Below are 17,252 nucleotides of genomic sequence, written 5' to 3' on the forward strand. Positions count from 1 at the left end.
GATTCAAAGTTCCTAATGTACTTACCTGCAATACCTTTCAAACAAGATATTACATGTTAAATTTGAACCTGTGGTTCTTAAAATAAACTAAGAAAAGATATTTTTCTATAACAAAACCGATTGGCTGGATTTGTCTCTGAGTGTGTGTACCTCATTTATTGTCTATGTGTATGTACAACAAATGCTTAACACTACTCCTTGGATAAGCCTATTGCTCGACCACACTACCACAAAATAGAGCATTAGTATTATCTCTTTTTACCACTATTTTACCTCTAAGGGGAACCCTTGGACTCTGTGCATGCTATTCCTTACTTTGAAATAGCACATACAGAGCCAACTTCCTACAATGACTGTAAGAAAGAGTTCGGAATTGATGGAAAAGGGCTAGGCTGCTATTTACAGCTCAGTCATTGGGCAGTCTACCCACTGAATAAGGCACTTGGGCTTAGAGAGCTCACATTATCTGAGAAGCACTTTATAGCCTAAAAAAAAAAAATCCCACATATGTAAACAAAAAACAACAAAAATAAGTGCTTACAACAGCACCAAATCCTCAACAATCGACCTTTAAAGCAGCTCTGTGAAGAATGTCAGGAAAAGGGATAGCATTAATACAAAAGAATAGACTACGGCAGGCTACACCAAAGACTACTTGTGTACAAAACCAAGAAACAAAATAAAAGCTACTGTATAGTTGTTGTGACAGAAAATATATTAAAACAAACCTAGCCAAATACCAATATTTCATGGTGGAGGTACTGTGGGATTTGAGAGTACTATGGGACGAGGTGGGCATGCCCTCTATTAAAAAAATAATATATAATGAGAGAGAGAATAGCGTGCACACTACTTTGATGCTGTATACAGTCCACGGGAGTACCTCAAACTATATATGCCCGACAATTCTTATACATTCTTAAAAATTAAATCAATAAAAAAATGTCTTTACAAAGCAATAAGCAATTAAAATGTCCATGTTTTGGCACAGCTCCCTGTGTTCTGTTGAACAGAGTTGTATCCCTGTTCTAGATAGCAACGTACACTAGCATGATTGTGCCTAATATGCCTAAACATTCTACAACTCATGCTTAATTTGCATCAAGATAATGCACAGGTGCAGCGAAAAAAGGAAAATAAGACCACAACTTTGGTCATCAAGCATAGCATCTACACTACCCACACAGAAAAAAGGGGGAAGACACTAAGAACACAAGACTACCGCAGTGTAGCGTGCTACCCTTCCATAAAGTGCTTCAGTGCACTGTCAGAAGTAGCAATATTTCTGAATGCAAGTAGAACACAATAAGTAGACCCAGGCCTAGGTCCACCTTTAAGAAAAGCAACTTACCCTAAGGAAACTTTAAAAGGTACAAGATGCAGCCAGATTATGCAAATTTTACTGCACAGAATCATCCTCAACCTCTCCACAGCCTTCGACACCGTCTGTCACCACACACTTAGCACACGCCTCCATGACGCTGGAATCCGCCACAGAGCCCTGGACTGGCTCACATCCTTCCTCTCTGGCAGAACCCAAAGAGCCCACCTCCCCCCGTTCCTGTCAAAAGCCACCAAGACCATCTGCGGAGTCCCCCAGGGATCCTCTCTCAGCCCTCACCCTCTTAGATGTCTACATGGCACCGCTCGCAAACATCGTCCGATCCCACGGGCTCATCATCATCTCCTACGTGGACGAGACAGCTGATCCTCTCTCTCTCTCACAAAGGACCCCTCAACCGCCAAGACCAACCTCCACACCATCGCCAACTGGATGGAGGCAAGCCACCTCAAACTGAACTCAGAAGACCAAGATCATCATCTGCAGCTCCAACAAATCAGCATGGGACGACTCCTGGTGGCCTGCCACTCTGGGAGCCGCCCCAACGCCCACCACGCACACAACCTCTGCTTCATACTGGACTCATCGCTCACTATGACCCAGCAAGTCAACGCCATCTCATCCTCGTGTTTGAACACCCTTCGCAAGACCTTCAGATGGACCCCCACTGAAGCCAGAAGAACGTTCACCCACGCATTCGTCAGCAGCAGACTGGACTACGGTAACGCTCTACGCAGGAACGGCCAAGGTCCAGATAAAAACTTCAGGGCATCCAAAATGCCTCTGCACGACACACCCTCAACCTCTCTCACCACGAACACATCTCAGCCCACCACAGAGACCTCCACTGGCTCCCTGTCAACAAAACGATCATCTTCAAACTCCTAACCCACGCTCACAAAGCTCTCCACGACACTGGACCTGCCTACCTCAACGAGCGTCTCAACTTCCACACCTCAACACATCAGCTCCGCCAACCTCGCCCTCCTCCCCCACACACACCAGCCGGCGGCAGATCCTTCTCCCACCTTGCCACCAAAACCTGGAACTCCCTCCCTGTCAACCTACATCTGACCCAGGACCTCCTGATCCTATGGAAGCACCTCAACACCTGGCTCTTCGAGCAGTAGCACCCCCTGCACCCCAGCCCCCACCCAACCCTCCACCCCGCCTTGAGACCCTACGGGGTGGGAAGCGCGCTTAACAAATTACTGATTGATTGACAGAATGACAAGTCTCAAAAAGGCATTGAAAAGCTAGAAACGTGACAATAAACCCCCTTTCAGAAGATCTGGCTACAAAATAAGGTAACTTTTAATGAAAGAGGTGAGACTACACCATGGAGAACCTCAAACTTCTATCCTACCAAAAAGAGTGCTTAGGGAACCAAGTGGGCTAAGTGTGGTGATTCAATGCTATAGGGATGAGTCACCCTTCAAGTGTCACACTTGTTTAGAAGACAGGACAAAAAGGAACACAAATGTGAGGAACTAGCAAAAGTGTAAGGTGCTCAAAAACAAGTGTGCACCTAACCGGCTACAAAGAACTTTTAAGTCCGGTTTCGTGTCTGAAACGCATAGGAGTCCTAAGGAACGGAAATGGACTGCCTCAGAATGTGCAATACAAATATTTTAGTGTTACAAGATGAACAATACATACTATTAAAACTTCAAGCATACAAAAGTTACAATATTCAGCAGTGCCCAAAGTGCTTCAGAAATTCATTGTTGGTTATATTGATCCTTCTAAATTCTTGCTAAATTCTACATGTATAAAGCCAAATTCAGGCAACTGTCAAAGCGTTAAAATACAGAGAAGTGTGTTGACTATAAATGTAAAGAACAGATATAAATTACATATTTGAACTTTGACAGATTAAGGAAACATTTGTTTTATTGTATTTTTCTTCTACTTAGACCAACTTAAAAATTTATGTTTCCATCTGATTTAAGGAAATAACTCCTGTGTTTAATTATATTTTATTCCCATTTGAAGTTAGCAGCTTTGTTTACAAATTGAACATGACATATGCCTAGCTATTGACAAACAGATTCACAAAGGTTTGCCCTTTGTTTTAATAGCTACACATATGTACATATCTATATACATATGGTGAAGTGTGTGTGCATCACACACAGATACAAGTGTGTGTTTATTTATGCAAAAACAGAATGGTATTTGCATATAGACATCTGTGAGCTTCTATGAAAATCATTTGTATAATTTAAGCAAAGTAAGTAGTTTTTAATTTCTATAATGCATTAGTACAACAGTGCACTGAAAAAGTACTGAGCTTCTACAAAAAAGCTTTACATTTTTATATCTATTTTTTTTTTTTAAGTCAACAGGCAGACTTTTGCATTTCACAACAAGATAAATATCCGAATATAACCATGAGCAACTCCTACCGTTTGCCATAGTGAAGGGCTTTGGAAACAAAATAAACATAGGAAATATATGGAGTATTTACAAATCTAAGAACACCAAGCAGAAACTGTACTGTGATTCCGTTTCCTTCTTGAAACTCTTCAAAAGGATGTTTGGCTCTACCTGTTAACATTATTGCCGCTTTCCTGATAATCTGCCCAGGTCAACATGCACGTAGAGCTTGCTTTCTTTAAAGATGTGTTTTTTATTCAAGGTGTGTATCACTGATATCTGTTCTCTGCGCAGTCAACAAGGGATATAAACAACAATCCAATATCTTTCCGATTCAAAAGCTAACAAAATAAATATGCTCATTGGAATTAAGAGCAACAATATTTTATTAAAGAAAATGTCTCCACATATGCATGCCAGTCTAAAGTGTCTCAGGAAATTAAGTCCAAGAGTACTGTAAATTAAAATGATTTCCTGGGATTTCGCTTTACACAGGTGGGAGATGAAGTGCTGCCGGTAAATTAGGATGGTCGTTTAGAATTCAATGTGTACAAAAACACAGCTAAACGAAACGTGAATGCTTCCTGTCACACCACATTTCAAGCTATTATGATGGGTTTAACAGGTAGGTGCGCATAAGTATTATCAAGTACCTTCATATGATGGATCATTTTATTCAGTATCCATAAAACTAACATCCTAGGACTTTATCCTAGTCCACCCAATTGTCTCATTCACCAAAATTATTCCCTCAGATGCTCTTTGGCACAGTTCCGAATTCAATGGAAGCGCAGCATCCTAAGGCCTTAATATAACCTGTTGTAAGCCATTGAGCATTTGCAGGACAAAACAATGGATCAGGAAATGGTATTAAACATTGAGGAAAGTTTCATTTCAACTATAAAATAAAAATAAAATGATGGTAAGAAGCATATAATGCTATACACAACTGACTGTTTAAGTAACAGAAAAATCATTCTTTAAAAACGGCTGAAACTAAGATGGTGTCAAGTGTACTGAACAAAAGTCTCCCTAGAAATATACAACATAGCCTCTGAAATTTTACAATCTGGATTGCATTTAAAAAGATTATATTTGTGGGAAAGTTATTTCCAGGGCAATATTTCTTTATGACAAAACCATATACTTTAAGTACCACTCAAAAAGTGGCCATAAAGAAGGGATTTTTGATGCTGCCCATCATGAATAGTGCAGGCTGGTCAGCCAAAAGTTTTACAATTCAGACAACGCTCTCTCTATTGCCCACTGCCAGGACAGCTCGACGACAAATAGGACACGTGGAATTTTCTGATAACCAGCGATCAATGCAATGAACATGGTACTCATGTGAACAAGGCAGTTTCCGGAGCTTATTGCCTTGTGTGTACTCTGTGATACAAACACTGCATGTCTTCAGAGCATCATTTTCACCAAAATTTCTAGTGGACAGGTTATCTATTTGTTCTTTGGTGAGTCCTCTTGGTTGATCATCATCGTCCTCATTAAGAAGGAAGAATTGTGCGAGGCTAAGAAATGGCAAAGAGCCACTTTCTTCAAAGGTGACTAATCCTCGGTTATTACGACCCTCCCGCCTACCACCAGTTGTTGAGCCACCTTCCATGCCACCTTCAGCACTGCCTTCATTACTGCCCTCATTGCCTCCTTCATTAATGCCTTCATTAACACCATCATTGCCACCTTCATACACTTCTCCAGGGCTGGCTTCTGTACTGTCACTAGAACTACTACTACTGCTGCTACTGACATTTTGTGCCTCCGCAGGGTCTGCAGCTGGATTTTGTACAGGAACAGGCATGCTTGGATCAGCATCATTATCATTGTACATGAAATAGCTTAGCTCTCCAAATCCAGTCATTATCTGCCTCAGCATGGTCTGAATAGCAACTGAGGTGGTCTCACTTAAACCAGTGTTCAAAATTCTGCGAATAGGAATCCTGATTGTGCTTACATAAGTCCGTACACCTGCACGTTCAGATCGAGAAAACGTGCGACGGAAACCACCACGCTCACTTTCATAAGTAACTGTTTCATTTGGGGTCTGAGACCTGGAGCGAGTTCTATTAGCTATGCTGTCTCTTTGGCGATATTCCCCTGGACGTACTCTTCTCACTTGTAGGTCGAGGACAATGGTTGGAGGTCTTTGTCCAGGTGCTGCAGGCTCACTACTGCCGGTAGTTTCAGGAACTGGTGCAGGAGGCGCATTTCTGGCTTCTGGTGTAGAAAACTGTACTGCATTTTGAGTAATCGCTTCTGTCCCAGCTGTGTGCTGTCGTAATGTCACATGTTGTCTAGTTCTGGAGCTCCCATCAGCCTCATTTACTGGGGAATGATTCAAAGGATGAGACCATGTCACATGCCGCCTGGTTCTAGAGCTTCCTTCTTGCTCATTGGCTAAAAACTGATCTGAAGTTGGAGATGACCTAGGAGGAGTCTCACTCACCGGACTGAGAGGTGACCTACTTCTATCAGTCCTTGCCCTAGTTCTTCGCTGCTCAGGACTCCGGCTTCTTGCTCTTCTTTGACCTCTCTGTGGAGAGGATTCCTCAGCAACTGCTCCTATGGAGGTACTACTTTCCATCCCAGCCAATCTTACATTAGCAGTTTCGAGACATGCATGCTCTGAATGATTTCTTTCCTCACAAGAAGTTGGCGGGCTCAAGCTCTGTCGGCAACTAGGTTCTGAACTTGTAGATTCTAGACACACTGCTTCCCGGCTGGCAGCCTCCAATCTGACTCTTTCTAAGTTGGCAGCTTCTAAGCCGATCCGCTCTAGACTTGCAGCTTCAAAGCTAGCTCTTTCCAAACTGGCTGCCTCTCTGCTAGCCCTTTCCAGAATAGCAGCTTCTGAGATGGAGTTCATCATTTCCAGATTGCTAGCTTCTGAAATAACACTTTCTAAATTGGCTCTTTCAAGAATGGAGGTTTCCAAGCTGGTACCCTGAGCGCACACTCCATCCTCAATAACTCCATCACTGCTAGCTTCTTCATGAATGGCTTCTTCTGTCATCACAACTTCTGAATCAGCTATATCGGTGCTAGCATGATTATCAGTTGCAGACTCAGAACTGGGAGTCACACTATCACTTAGATTGCCATTTTCCATTAGTTCATCGGTATTGGAAGCACCTACAGATGGTTCATTTCCACCCTCAGGGGCTGGATTGCCATTATTTCGATTGACGTTGATTTCCAAACTGAATCTGAAGTCACCACTGTTTGGGTTTGTCCGGCTTACAGCTCTCCAGGACTGGTTCCCTCGTTGCCCACTTCGAGTTGTGTTTCCAGTTTGCCTCACAGAATTCAACCAATCTATAATTGAATCTCCATTGGATGCATCTTCTGCAGATTCTGAACCTGTTGAAAGAGAAAGTCCAACAAAAAATTAACTCAGAGCAGAATTTTTTATCAGCTACATTTGAGGCAGGTCAAAGTTCACACTGCATATGAATGCAACAGTACTGTTATGAAGTTAAACATGAAAGGATCGTCCTTCCCTTCCATACCCATTCCAGTTAGTCTGGCACATTTTTAATTTGTATGCTAGAATAAACCACTAATATTAACACCTACTTTTCACCAATAGTCATTAATAAATTAATCATTTCTAGATATACTGCATACTTGGTGGCAACATCAATAATTCTAAGTTCACCCCACAAACTGGTAAAGACACTGGACTTAACTTCCTTTCCCCATCAGAAGCCCACTTCACATCATGTAACTGTCATTGGCCTCCACTCACTTTCAATGCCTCACACTAAAAACCAGGGCACTGGATAGGCAAGAGTGGGATGAAATAGGATCAGAAGAGGTCTCTTTCCTGAACAGGTTTCAGTTATTGGGGCAGAAATTACTTAGGAAACAGAACGATAAAACCATTTATGTACGACAATGCATATCAACTCAACAACCTGGCCGAAGTAGATCTAACCTAGGAGAGACGGGCAAAGATTAATGCTTATAGATTGGGAGCAAAGATTCAGATCAGACCTTTTATTTGGAAAAGTACGTAACAGTAAGATGGCGTACGTGAATCAACGACCAGTGCAAGCTCCAAAGGATAACTGAGCCAACACTGTGTGGTCATAATTTATATTGTACAAGTTTCTGATGATCAAAGTAAAATGGTTTTGTAAAGAAAACTGGAGCACGGAAATCATGAATGGACACTGAATGAGTAGCAAAATAAGTAATACCTTTGTGAGGAAAAAAAATTAAGACCGAAGAATGGAAAAAAATATTGTAATGCCATTTCTCCATCATTCGTAACACCAATAAACAGCTAATAATCCATATAACTGCACCTATGCAAGTAATTGAGTAAAATTCAATATCATGGATTACAGCTAAATAGTTCCATACAAATAAATCAAATTATGCAGTTAGGCATCTATATAAATATATTATTTTCACTGAGAAAAAGCAAAAGCTTCAGGGACATTACAGTTAGGAAACAGAATGAAAAACAAATTCACTTAAAAAAAATACAAAGGTTACAGTGAAGTTATAGTTAGGCTCCCATTTTAAATGTACACAACCATAGAAATCCAGCTGTTAAGAGTTATTTCAAGTAACTATAGTTCGTACCCTAAGGTAACTTGCACCAATGCCATGAACAGTTCTCAATGTTACTGTAAATGCTAGTGATATTATCAATCATGTCTCAGAAAATGTCACGATTGATATATCTGGGGTAATTAGCAGTGTATGGCAAGGAACAAGATCAGGACTACAGGCAAAATATTCACACTTCTAGATATACAAAATTGGATTTCCTTTAATACCTCGAAAGTCACTGAAGAGATTTACACCAAATAACAAGCATGTGCAATGGAATAGGTCTTGCATTTGTGAGAGTTATAGCTAATAGCAAAGTAAAGGACAATGTCTTATCTATGCATTTTGGTTTGGAGTGTAGGGGATGTGTGTGGAGTGGAAATTTGTGGTTTGTATTTTAATTGTTACTCCTGGAATTGTGCAGTGTGGAATTGTGTGGTACGGAGTGTATGTCTGTACTGCAATTATGTGGCATGGTGAATATATATGGGTGAGAGGTGCACAGAATAGAAGGGAAGATAGAGAGGGATAGGTAGTTTATTAAGAACTGGTGCAAGCTTCCCTCACAGGGAAGGTGTAATGCTCTGCACTAGGCAGCTTCCTCTACCGTAATCAGAGGACCTGTACGTTGACACCTTTCACCGGTAAGGTCTTGTTCTTAACTATGCCATAGTTCCTTGGTACCCTTTACAGAACATTAAATGTAACCCAACAACCCCAGAGAGTGCCTGGTACTCACCTGAACCGGCCTTTGCAGTGTTGGCACTGATCTCCGACCCAGCCAGCCTGGCAGAAGCAAAGCCGGCTCACCGGGTTACAGGCCCCATTCACACAGGGCTTGTGTTACTCCCCAGGCTGCGGGGCGCCAAGTGCAGTAGCACTGGTTGCCAGCTGCTGCTGCCGCAGCCCAAGCAACAGGTCCTACAGCCAAGAGGAGACAGAAAGGAGCAGGTCCACCAAGGGGATTCTGTAGTGCTAGGCCCCCAGAGGCACTCCATGCCGCGCCACTCTGCCTCTCAGGGGGATAGGTTCTCCTCACATGTTTCCGAAAGATTAAGAGATGGTAGGTGGGACTAAAAGCAGTCCTGGTTGTAACTTTAACCATTGGAGTGAATCTAGGCAGAGATGACAGAATGAAAGAAAATAAAGTGTTTAAAAAAAATAAAAAAATAAAAAACCAACAGCAACAATATATAATTCAAGAAAACAAGGCAGGCAGAGCCGCCACTTTTGAGAATGTAGTAGGTTGGGCATGTCGCCTTAGGAAACAACTGAGGAAAAACTAATATGACAGGAAGGCTATAGTCAAACTGCTGTATTTTAACTTTGGGCATTTATTTGCAGTGCTCTTATGGAGATCGTACATCCGCAGCACTTGACCAGTGTGAACATTTGACAAAATGTTTATGTATGTAAGCGAGGATAGTCATTTACAAACATTTAAATAAAAACAGATATTAGAATTATACCAATATGGTTTATTCCTTTAAATTGATCTACTGATATCGTGCCACAGGACACGCTTCATGTCTTTCTTCTATGTCGAGGCTATGCTTTGGGACAGCATCCTTTGGACAGCTCTTACTCTGCTGCAGATGGCTTTCAGGAACACAGATAAAATCTTTGCAGAGCAAGTCAATGTCTATTGGCTTATAGCTTCTAGAAAGCTCAGACCACACTTAACCCTAGGGACGCAGGTGGCAAACTTGTGCGAAGAGTCTGCAGATACTCTCGAAATTGTGCCAGCCATAGCACTAATCGCACAATGTCCCTATTATAAGAGTATATTAACTCATCTGGTGTAATTATTTGCTCACTGCCATACTGGATACTCGTGGCCACTTGCCAAACAAATATGGAGGGTTTGCGAAGGGAACGCATGTCTGCACCATGGAGAAATGTTTGAGGAGATTCTAAAAGCACCAACACGGAGAAGGGAAGGGTGTGTGGCCTAACAGCCAGAGCCAGCAATAAAGCGAAAGAAAATGTCCACTGTTGCAGGCTGGACAGAGCTTTCAAGATATTGAAGTTGTAAAAACACATGAGCTCTCCAAAAAATGCTTAGCGCTGGTAAACAGAAGATGAAAGTTGTAAAACACATGCCTTTGTTGCGAAGCAAGAAAAATAAAAATTGTCCCCAAAGCATAAATACTGTATTTGGTCCCTACTCCTTGGAAGCAAGAGGAGGAACAGAGGCATGAATGACCACTAGCAAGTAAGGATTTTTAAATGACACTGAAACATGAAATGGCTTTAAGCCCACAGAATAAGTGTACTAAAGTATACGAGAGGTCGTACGCTTACTTGCAAACCAAAAGCTACCTTTCTGCTAAATTTGGGGTAATTCCATCCAGCAGTTCAGACTGCGGACAAGAATCTATTGAAATTAACATGGAAAATTGACTTGCCACCCTCCCTCCATTTTTCCTCCACCCCGCTCGATGGATCATCCCAAAAACTTTCCCTGCACAACAAGACCCTAGAGGGGGAATTGTGTAGATTTGTCAAACAGTGGCAAAGATATAGCCAAGTCAAAGAACGATTTGATAGATAGTCACTAACCTAGTGTACATCTGTTCAAGGCATGTAGTGCTGCAGATTCACATGCTGTGCATATCCCACCATCTAGTGTTGGGCTTGGAGTGTTACAAGTTGTTTTTCTGCGAAGAAGTATTTTTTCGAGTCACAGGATCGAGTGACTCCTCTCAGTGATAATTTGCCTGGGCATCGACTCCTTTGCAGAAGGGAAAAGTAAGGAGTGAAAGATTGTGTATGTACAACTATAGATATATAGGAAGTAGTGGTGTGGACCCTGTGGCAGCTTTGCATATACCTGCCATTGATATATTTCCTAAGAACGCCATAGAGGCACCCTTTTTCCTAGTGGAATGTGTTTCTGGAGTTATTTATAGTTGTTTTTTTTACTTAAAGTAGCATGTTTGAATACATCTCACAATCCATCTAGATAATTCTTGTTTTGAAATGGGATTACCTTGATGAGGTTGTTGGAAAGCAACAAAAAGCAGATTAGTTTTCCTAAAATCCTTTGTACTGTCTACGTAATACATTGGAGCTCTTTTAAGGTCAAGAGTGTGTAGAGCTCTTTCAGCAATAGAGCCTGGCTGTGAAAAGAAGACTGGCAATTCCACTGACTGATTAATGTGAAAAGGTGAAACCACTTTAGGTAACAATTTTGGGTTTGTCCTAAGTACTACTTTGTGTACTGGGAAGAAGGGTTCTTCTAGAGTAAATGCTTGAATTTCACTTACTCTTCTTAATGAAGTAATTGCTACTAAGAAAGCAACCTTCCATTTGAGAAATTAAATAGCACAAGAGTGTATGGGTTCGAATGGGGAACCCATTAGTCTTGTGAGTACAATATTAAGATTCCATGCAGGAACTGGTTGAGTTGTGTGGAATAATGCGTTTAAGTCCTTTCATAAATGCTTTTATGACAGGAACTCTAAAGAGAGAAGTATGTTATATGTATGCTGATACAGCTGTTAGATGAATTTTAATAGAGGAACAAATAGCTTTTTGTAAATAAAGCAAATCACACACAAATATCTTGTGCGGATGCTTTAGGTGGATCTATATTTTTAGTTTAGCAGTAGTATACAAACTGTTTCCATTTATTTGCATAGCACTGTCTGGTTGCTGGTTTACATGCTTGTTTTAGAACGTTCATACATTCTAATGGAAGCTGTAAATATCCAAACTATGACTTCAGGAGCCAAATTGCTAAGCTAAGTACACTGGGACTGCGATGCCTGATTTGACCTTTGTTCTGAGTTAACAGATCTGGTCTGTTTGGACGTTTGTGATGGGGCACTACTGACAGGTCTAGAAGTGTTGTGTACCAGTGTTGGGGTGACCACGTGGTTCTAGGAGTATCATGGTGAGAGAGGTGTGACGCATTTTGTTGACCAGAAACTGAATTTTAATGTGAGATGGGGGAAAAGCGTAAGCAAATTTCCCTGACCAGTTGATCCATAGAGCATTGCCCTTGGACTCAGGGTTTCTAGATGCGAAGTTTTGGCATTTTGCGTTTGCTTGTTGTGAAAATGTCTACATTTGGTGTTCCCCACATTTGAAAGTAATATTGAAGTACCTGTGGGTGAACCTCCCACTCGTGTATTTGTTGCTGTGTCCTGCTAAGAAGGTCTGCTAGCTGGTTGTGTATTCCTGGGATATATCCTGCTAGTAGCTGAATCTAATTGTGGAGTGTCCATTTCCATATTGTTGGAGCTAGAAAGAACAACTGGGATGAATGTGTCCCCGCCCCCCCGTTTTTTCAGATAATACATTGTTGTCATGTTGTCTGTTCTAATTAAGACTGTTTTGTGTATGATCTGAGGTTGGAATGCTTTGATGGCTAAGAACACAGCTAAAAATTCCAAGTGGTTAATGTGGTAAGTTGATTGTATTGAGCCCAATTCCCCTTGTATCGTTAGCTTGTTGAGGTGGGCTCTGCAACCTGCACTGACAGGTCTGTTGTGATTATGGTCTGTGGCACTGGGTCTTGAAAGGACCGCCCTTTTGTTAAGTTGTTGTGATTCCACCATTGCCGAGATTTGTAAGTTTGGCGGTCTAACACTATGGCCCTCATTCTGACCTTGGCGGTCGGCGGAGAGGCGGCGGTCGGACCGCGAACAGACCGGCGGTATAAAAAATGGCATTCTGACCGCGGCGGTCACCGCCGCGACCGACCGCCACTTCCCCACTCCGACAGCCACGGCGGTCATGACCGACGGGCTGGAGTCTGCGCACTCCGGTCCGGCGGTCGACCCAAGACCGCCAACGGTATCATGACCCTGCTTACCGCCGCGGTTTCTGGCGGTCGGGAACCGCCATGCGAACCATGGCGGTAGGCACTATCGGGGCCAGGGAATTCCTTCCCTGGCACTGATAGGGGTCTCCCCCACCCTCCACTGCCCCCCCGAGTCCTCCCCCCACACCCTCCACCCCCCTGCCACCCCCCAGAGGTGGTACGAACCCCCTCCCCACCCCGACATGCACATACACGCACCCCGACATGCACACACCCCCAACATGCACATATACACACCCCCAACATGCACATATACACACCCCCTACACACACACAAACAACGGGGACACATACCCGCACACATACATGCCGACATGCGCACCCGCCGAACTACACACATTGCCCATAGGCACAGCAGCACTCCCCACCCGCATGCACGCACTCACACACCCCCCTCTACACACTCACACGCACACCCCCATGCACGCACACATCACACAACACCCCCCCCACCCCCTCCCCTCACGGACGATCAACTTACCTTGTGCGTTGGTCCTCCGGGAGGTGACAGGAGCCATGGGGAGGTGACCGCCAACAGAAGACCGCCACACAGAAATGTGGGTCGTAATTCTGTGGGCGGTGTTCTGCTGGCGTGGCGGTGGAGGTTGACCAGTCTCCACTTTCCCGCCGACCGCCAGTGTGGCTGCTGGCGGTTTTCCGGCGGAACGCTCCCAGCGGTCAGAATGCGCACAGCGGCATACCGCCGCGGTCGGCGGTCTTCACCGCGGCGGTAACTCGGCGGTCTTGCGAAAAGACCGCCAAGGTCAGAATGACCCCCTATATCCTGTAACTGATCCTGTGCCTGAGACTATTGTTGTGAGAGACACTGTTGCAGTGGTCTCATGTTTAGTCTCGCATGTGGTACTATTGCTATACATGACCCCATAATTCCCAATAGCTTCATGATAAATCATACTGTGTAAGTCTGATTGACCTGCATTTGTGACATAAGGTATTGAAAAGCCTGTACCCTTTGTGGATTTGGTTAGGTTAATGCTGTTTGAGTATTGAGAATTGCACCTAGAGAATGTTGAATTTGTGTTGAAGATGAGATTTATGGTAATTGATTGTGTGTGTGTGTGGGGTATCTTATGTCTTGTGTGTGTTGTTGACACTGTAGAATGTTGCTGTAATTTATTAACCAATCGTCTAGATAAGGGAAGACATGTATGTGGTGTCTTCTGAGGTATGCAGCTACTACAGATAGACATTTGGGAACACCTTGTTGGTGCCGTTACTCCGATGGTAGTACTTTGAATTGGTAGTGGTTGCATGATATTACGAACCTTAAATATTTGCGGTGAGCTGGGTGTATGGGAATGTGGAAGTAAGCGTCCTTTAGATTTAACATGGTCAACTAATTGTGTTTTTGCAGCAGGGGAATGACGTCCTGTAGAGTAGCCATATTAAAATATTCTGAAAGGATATATAGATTAAGAGGTCTGAGATCTAGAATGGGTCAGAGTACCATCCTTTTTTGGTATAAGGAAGTATAGCGAGTATACTCCTGTCCCTTGCTGTAAGATGGGAACTATTTCTATTGCCCCCCTCAGTAATAGAGATTGCACCTCTTGTTTTAGTAGAACAGTATGTTCTAGAGAGAATCTGCGAGAATGAGGGGGAATATTTGGTGGAGGAGAGATGAGTTCTAGGCAATAACAAGTGGAGATAATTGAAGTACCCACTGATCTGTGGTGATGTTCTGCCAGCAAGAATGGAATTGTTGTAGTCTTCCTCCCACAGGAGACGTATGGGGTTGTGGGATGTTTGGTAAGTCATTGTTTAGTGGGTGTGGTAGCACCCTTTGAGGATGTACATTTCCCTCTGGCTCTGAAGTTCTGTCCTCTGTAAGAACCTCTAAATGACCCTCTTGAATAATACTGCTGTGGTGGTTTTGGATGGGAGGTGGAAGCTTTTGCAGTTTGGGATTTAAAACCTCCCCTAAACTGGTTTCCGAAAGGAACCCTGAATAAGTGTGGTATAAAATAACCTCCATGGCTTTTGCAATATCAGAGTCTTTTCTGAGTTTCTCAATGGTAGTGTCTACCTCTGGTCGGAAGAGATACTGTTTATCGAATGGCATACTAAGCACTGCCTGTTGTATTTCAGGTTTAAAACCGGAGAACCTTAACCATGCATATTGTCTGATTGTGATGCTAGTATTAATACTTCTAGCTGCAGTGTCAGCTGCATCTAGAGCAGACCTAATCTGGTTATTTTTAATAGCCTGTCCCTCTTCTACAATTTGCTGAGCCCTCTTTTCGTGTTCCTTGGGTAGGTATTGCAAGAATTCTTGCATTTCATCCCAATGTGCCCTGTCGTACCTTGCCAACAGGGCCTGGGAATTGGCAATAAGCCATTAGTTGGCTGCCTGTCCTCTGGTGGGGATGGTTTAGGAGGGTACTTATCTGGAGCATTAGATGGTATAGGATCCGAATCATACATGTCCCATGGGTCTAACGTGTCTGCCTATGAATAAGTATGGGAGTGTGATGGCGGGGTGATAAGTGGTGGCGTGAGAAAAAGTTTTGGTGAGTGTGGTGGAGAACCTGAAGAGGTTTGGCTTTTTTCACTTGACATTTTTTGCTGATTGGGGGGAGGAGGGGGGGGGGGGGGGGTGCAGAATCAAGAGTCTCTTGAAATGCTAGCTTTCTTTTAGTATGTGAAGGGGGTAGAAGTAATAATTTTCCCAGTCTCTTTGTGGATTTGTCTTATTCTCTGCTTGCTGTGCACAACCTCCAAAATTGGTTGAATGTCAGATTCCTCTATTTGATGTGCAGAGGTTGTTTTTGTGCTTTTAGAGGAATGTTCAATAGATGTTTTGGGCCTATGTTTTATTCAGGTCTAAAGTCCTGTTTCTTCTGCCCTTCGATCACGCAGTGTTTTCTTTGATCGAAACGAGTGGCAAGCTTCACAATCTTCCTCATGATGTTCAGAAGAAAGGCAAAGATTACAGACCAAGTCCTGGTTGGTATAAAGGAATTTAGCGTGGCACTGGGGACAGAATCAGAATGGAGTCCGCTCCATCAGGCTATGGCCAGTAGGTCCAAAAAGGCCCAAGAAGGGTACAAGCACCCAAAAGGGCATTTTCTTGATCCCGACGGTACTATCGGATCGATTGCAGAAGTAAACGTGTTTGAAAACAATACCGACGGAATGAGAAAAGTTAATATTAAGTTTCTGAATCGAAAGTCTTGTAGCGAGAGAGAACACGTCCGAACCAGACGGAGGAAAGAAAACTAACAAAGGAGTTGATGCCCAGGCGCATTATCACAGAGAGGAGGAGTCACTTGATCCAGTTACTCAAAAAAAAAAAAAAAAAAAAAAAAAAGAATTCTTCTAAGAAAAACAACTTTTAACACTAGATGGCTGGATATGCACAGCATGAGTATCTGCAGCTACACATGCCATCGAATGCACACACCATAAAATGATCCCAGTATTTGCCCAGCTTCTTCCACCTCTCGGGGTCGGTGCAGGTCACGGCCACCGGCAGCAATTAAAAGAAAATGCAACTCTTCACAGGTATTAATAAGACCGCACTCCTAAGTTTCAGATGCAAAGTAAAGTTTAATGGCGAAGCGTTTCGATCAACAGATCTTCCTCATAGCCTATACTTCCCATAGTGCTCCTACCCATTTAAAGAGACAAAAAACACCAACAAACATGGTAAAACTAAATCTGGTCATCTATTGTCAATTAAAGATTAAAGTGAAAAAGCTAAAAATCATCCCAGAAAAGTCTATATACATCATTAGTTTAACAGAAAATTCCAACCTTACTATAAAAGAGAAAAAAAGAAAAAGAAAAAAATAACCATAATAGAAATAACTAAAAATAAAAACAAATCATTTGTGTCATGTTTAACAAAAAAATAATAAGTCACTGTATTAAATCACAAATCCATATAACATTAGTACTATATAAAACAGTCACCACTTTATCAAATTACTTCCCATTTCTACTTTTTATAAAAGATTTTCAGTATAAATTCATGAGAAAATATATTTTAAACGGGATGAATCAAAAACCTTTTCCCATAACTTTGTAAATTTTCGAAACTTGGGCAAGTGGCCACAATAATTTTCTTAGAGAAAGCCAAACCAATTATTATTTTTTTTT

At 42.5% G+C, this 17,252-nt stretch overlaps 1 protein-coding gene across 4 annotated transcripts in view; it reads right to left on the minus strand.

Annotated features, from left to right (window-relative positions):
* Window positions 1–3,288: 3,288 nt before the first annotated feature.
* Window positions 3,289–17,252, minus strand: part of RLIM (ring finger protein, LIM domain interacting) — a 98,000-nt gene continuing 84,036 nt past the window's right edge. For all 4 annotated transcript variants that reach the window (XM_069210897.1, XM_069210913.1, XM_069210905.1 and 1 more), the window contains one exon: window positions 3,289–7,096. In XM_069210897.1, the coding sequence (XP_069066998.1) occupies window positions 4,962–7,096 (2,135 nt within the window). In that variant the 3' untranslated portion in view covers window positions 3,289–4,961. The remainder of the gene's footprint in view (window positions 7,097–17,252) is intronic.

The sequence above is a fragment of the Pleurodeles waltl genome, chromosome 2_1, assembly GCF_031143425.1.
Source record: "Pleurodeles waltl isolate 20211129_DDA chromosome 2_1, aPleWal1.hap1.20221129, whole genome shotgun sequence".
Taxonomy (NCBI): Eukaryota; Metazoa; Chordata; class Amphibia; order Caudata; family Salamandridae; genus Pleurodeles; species Pleurodeles waltl.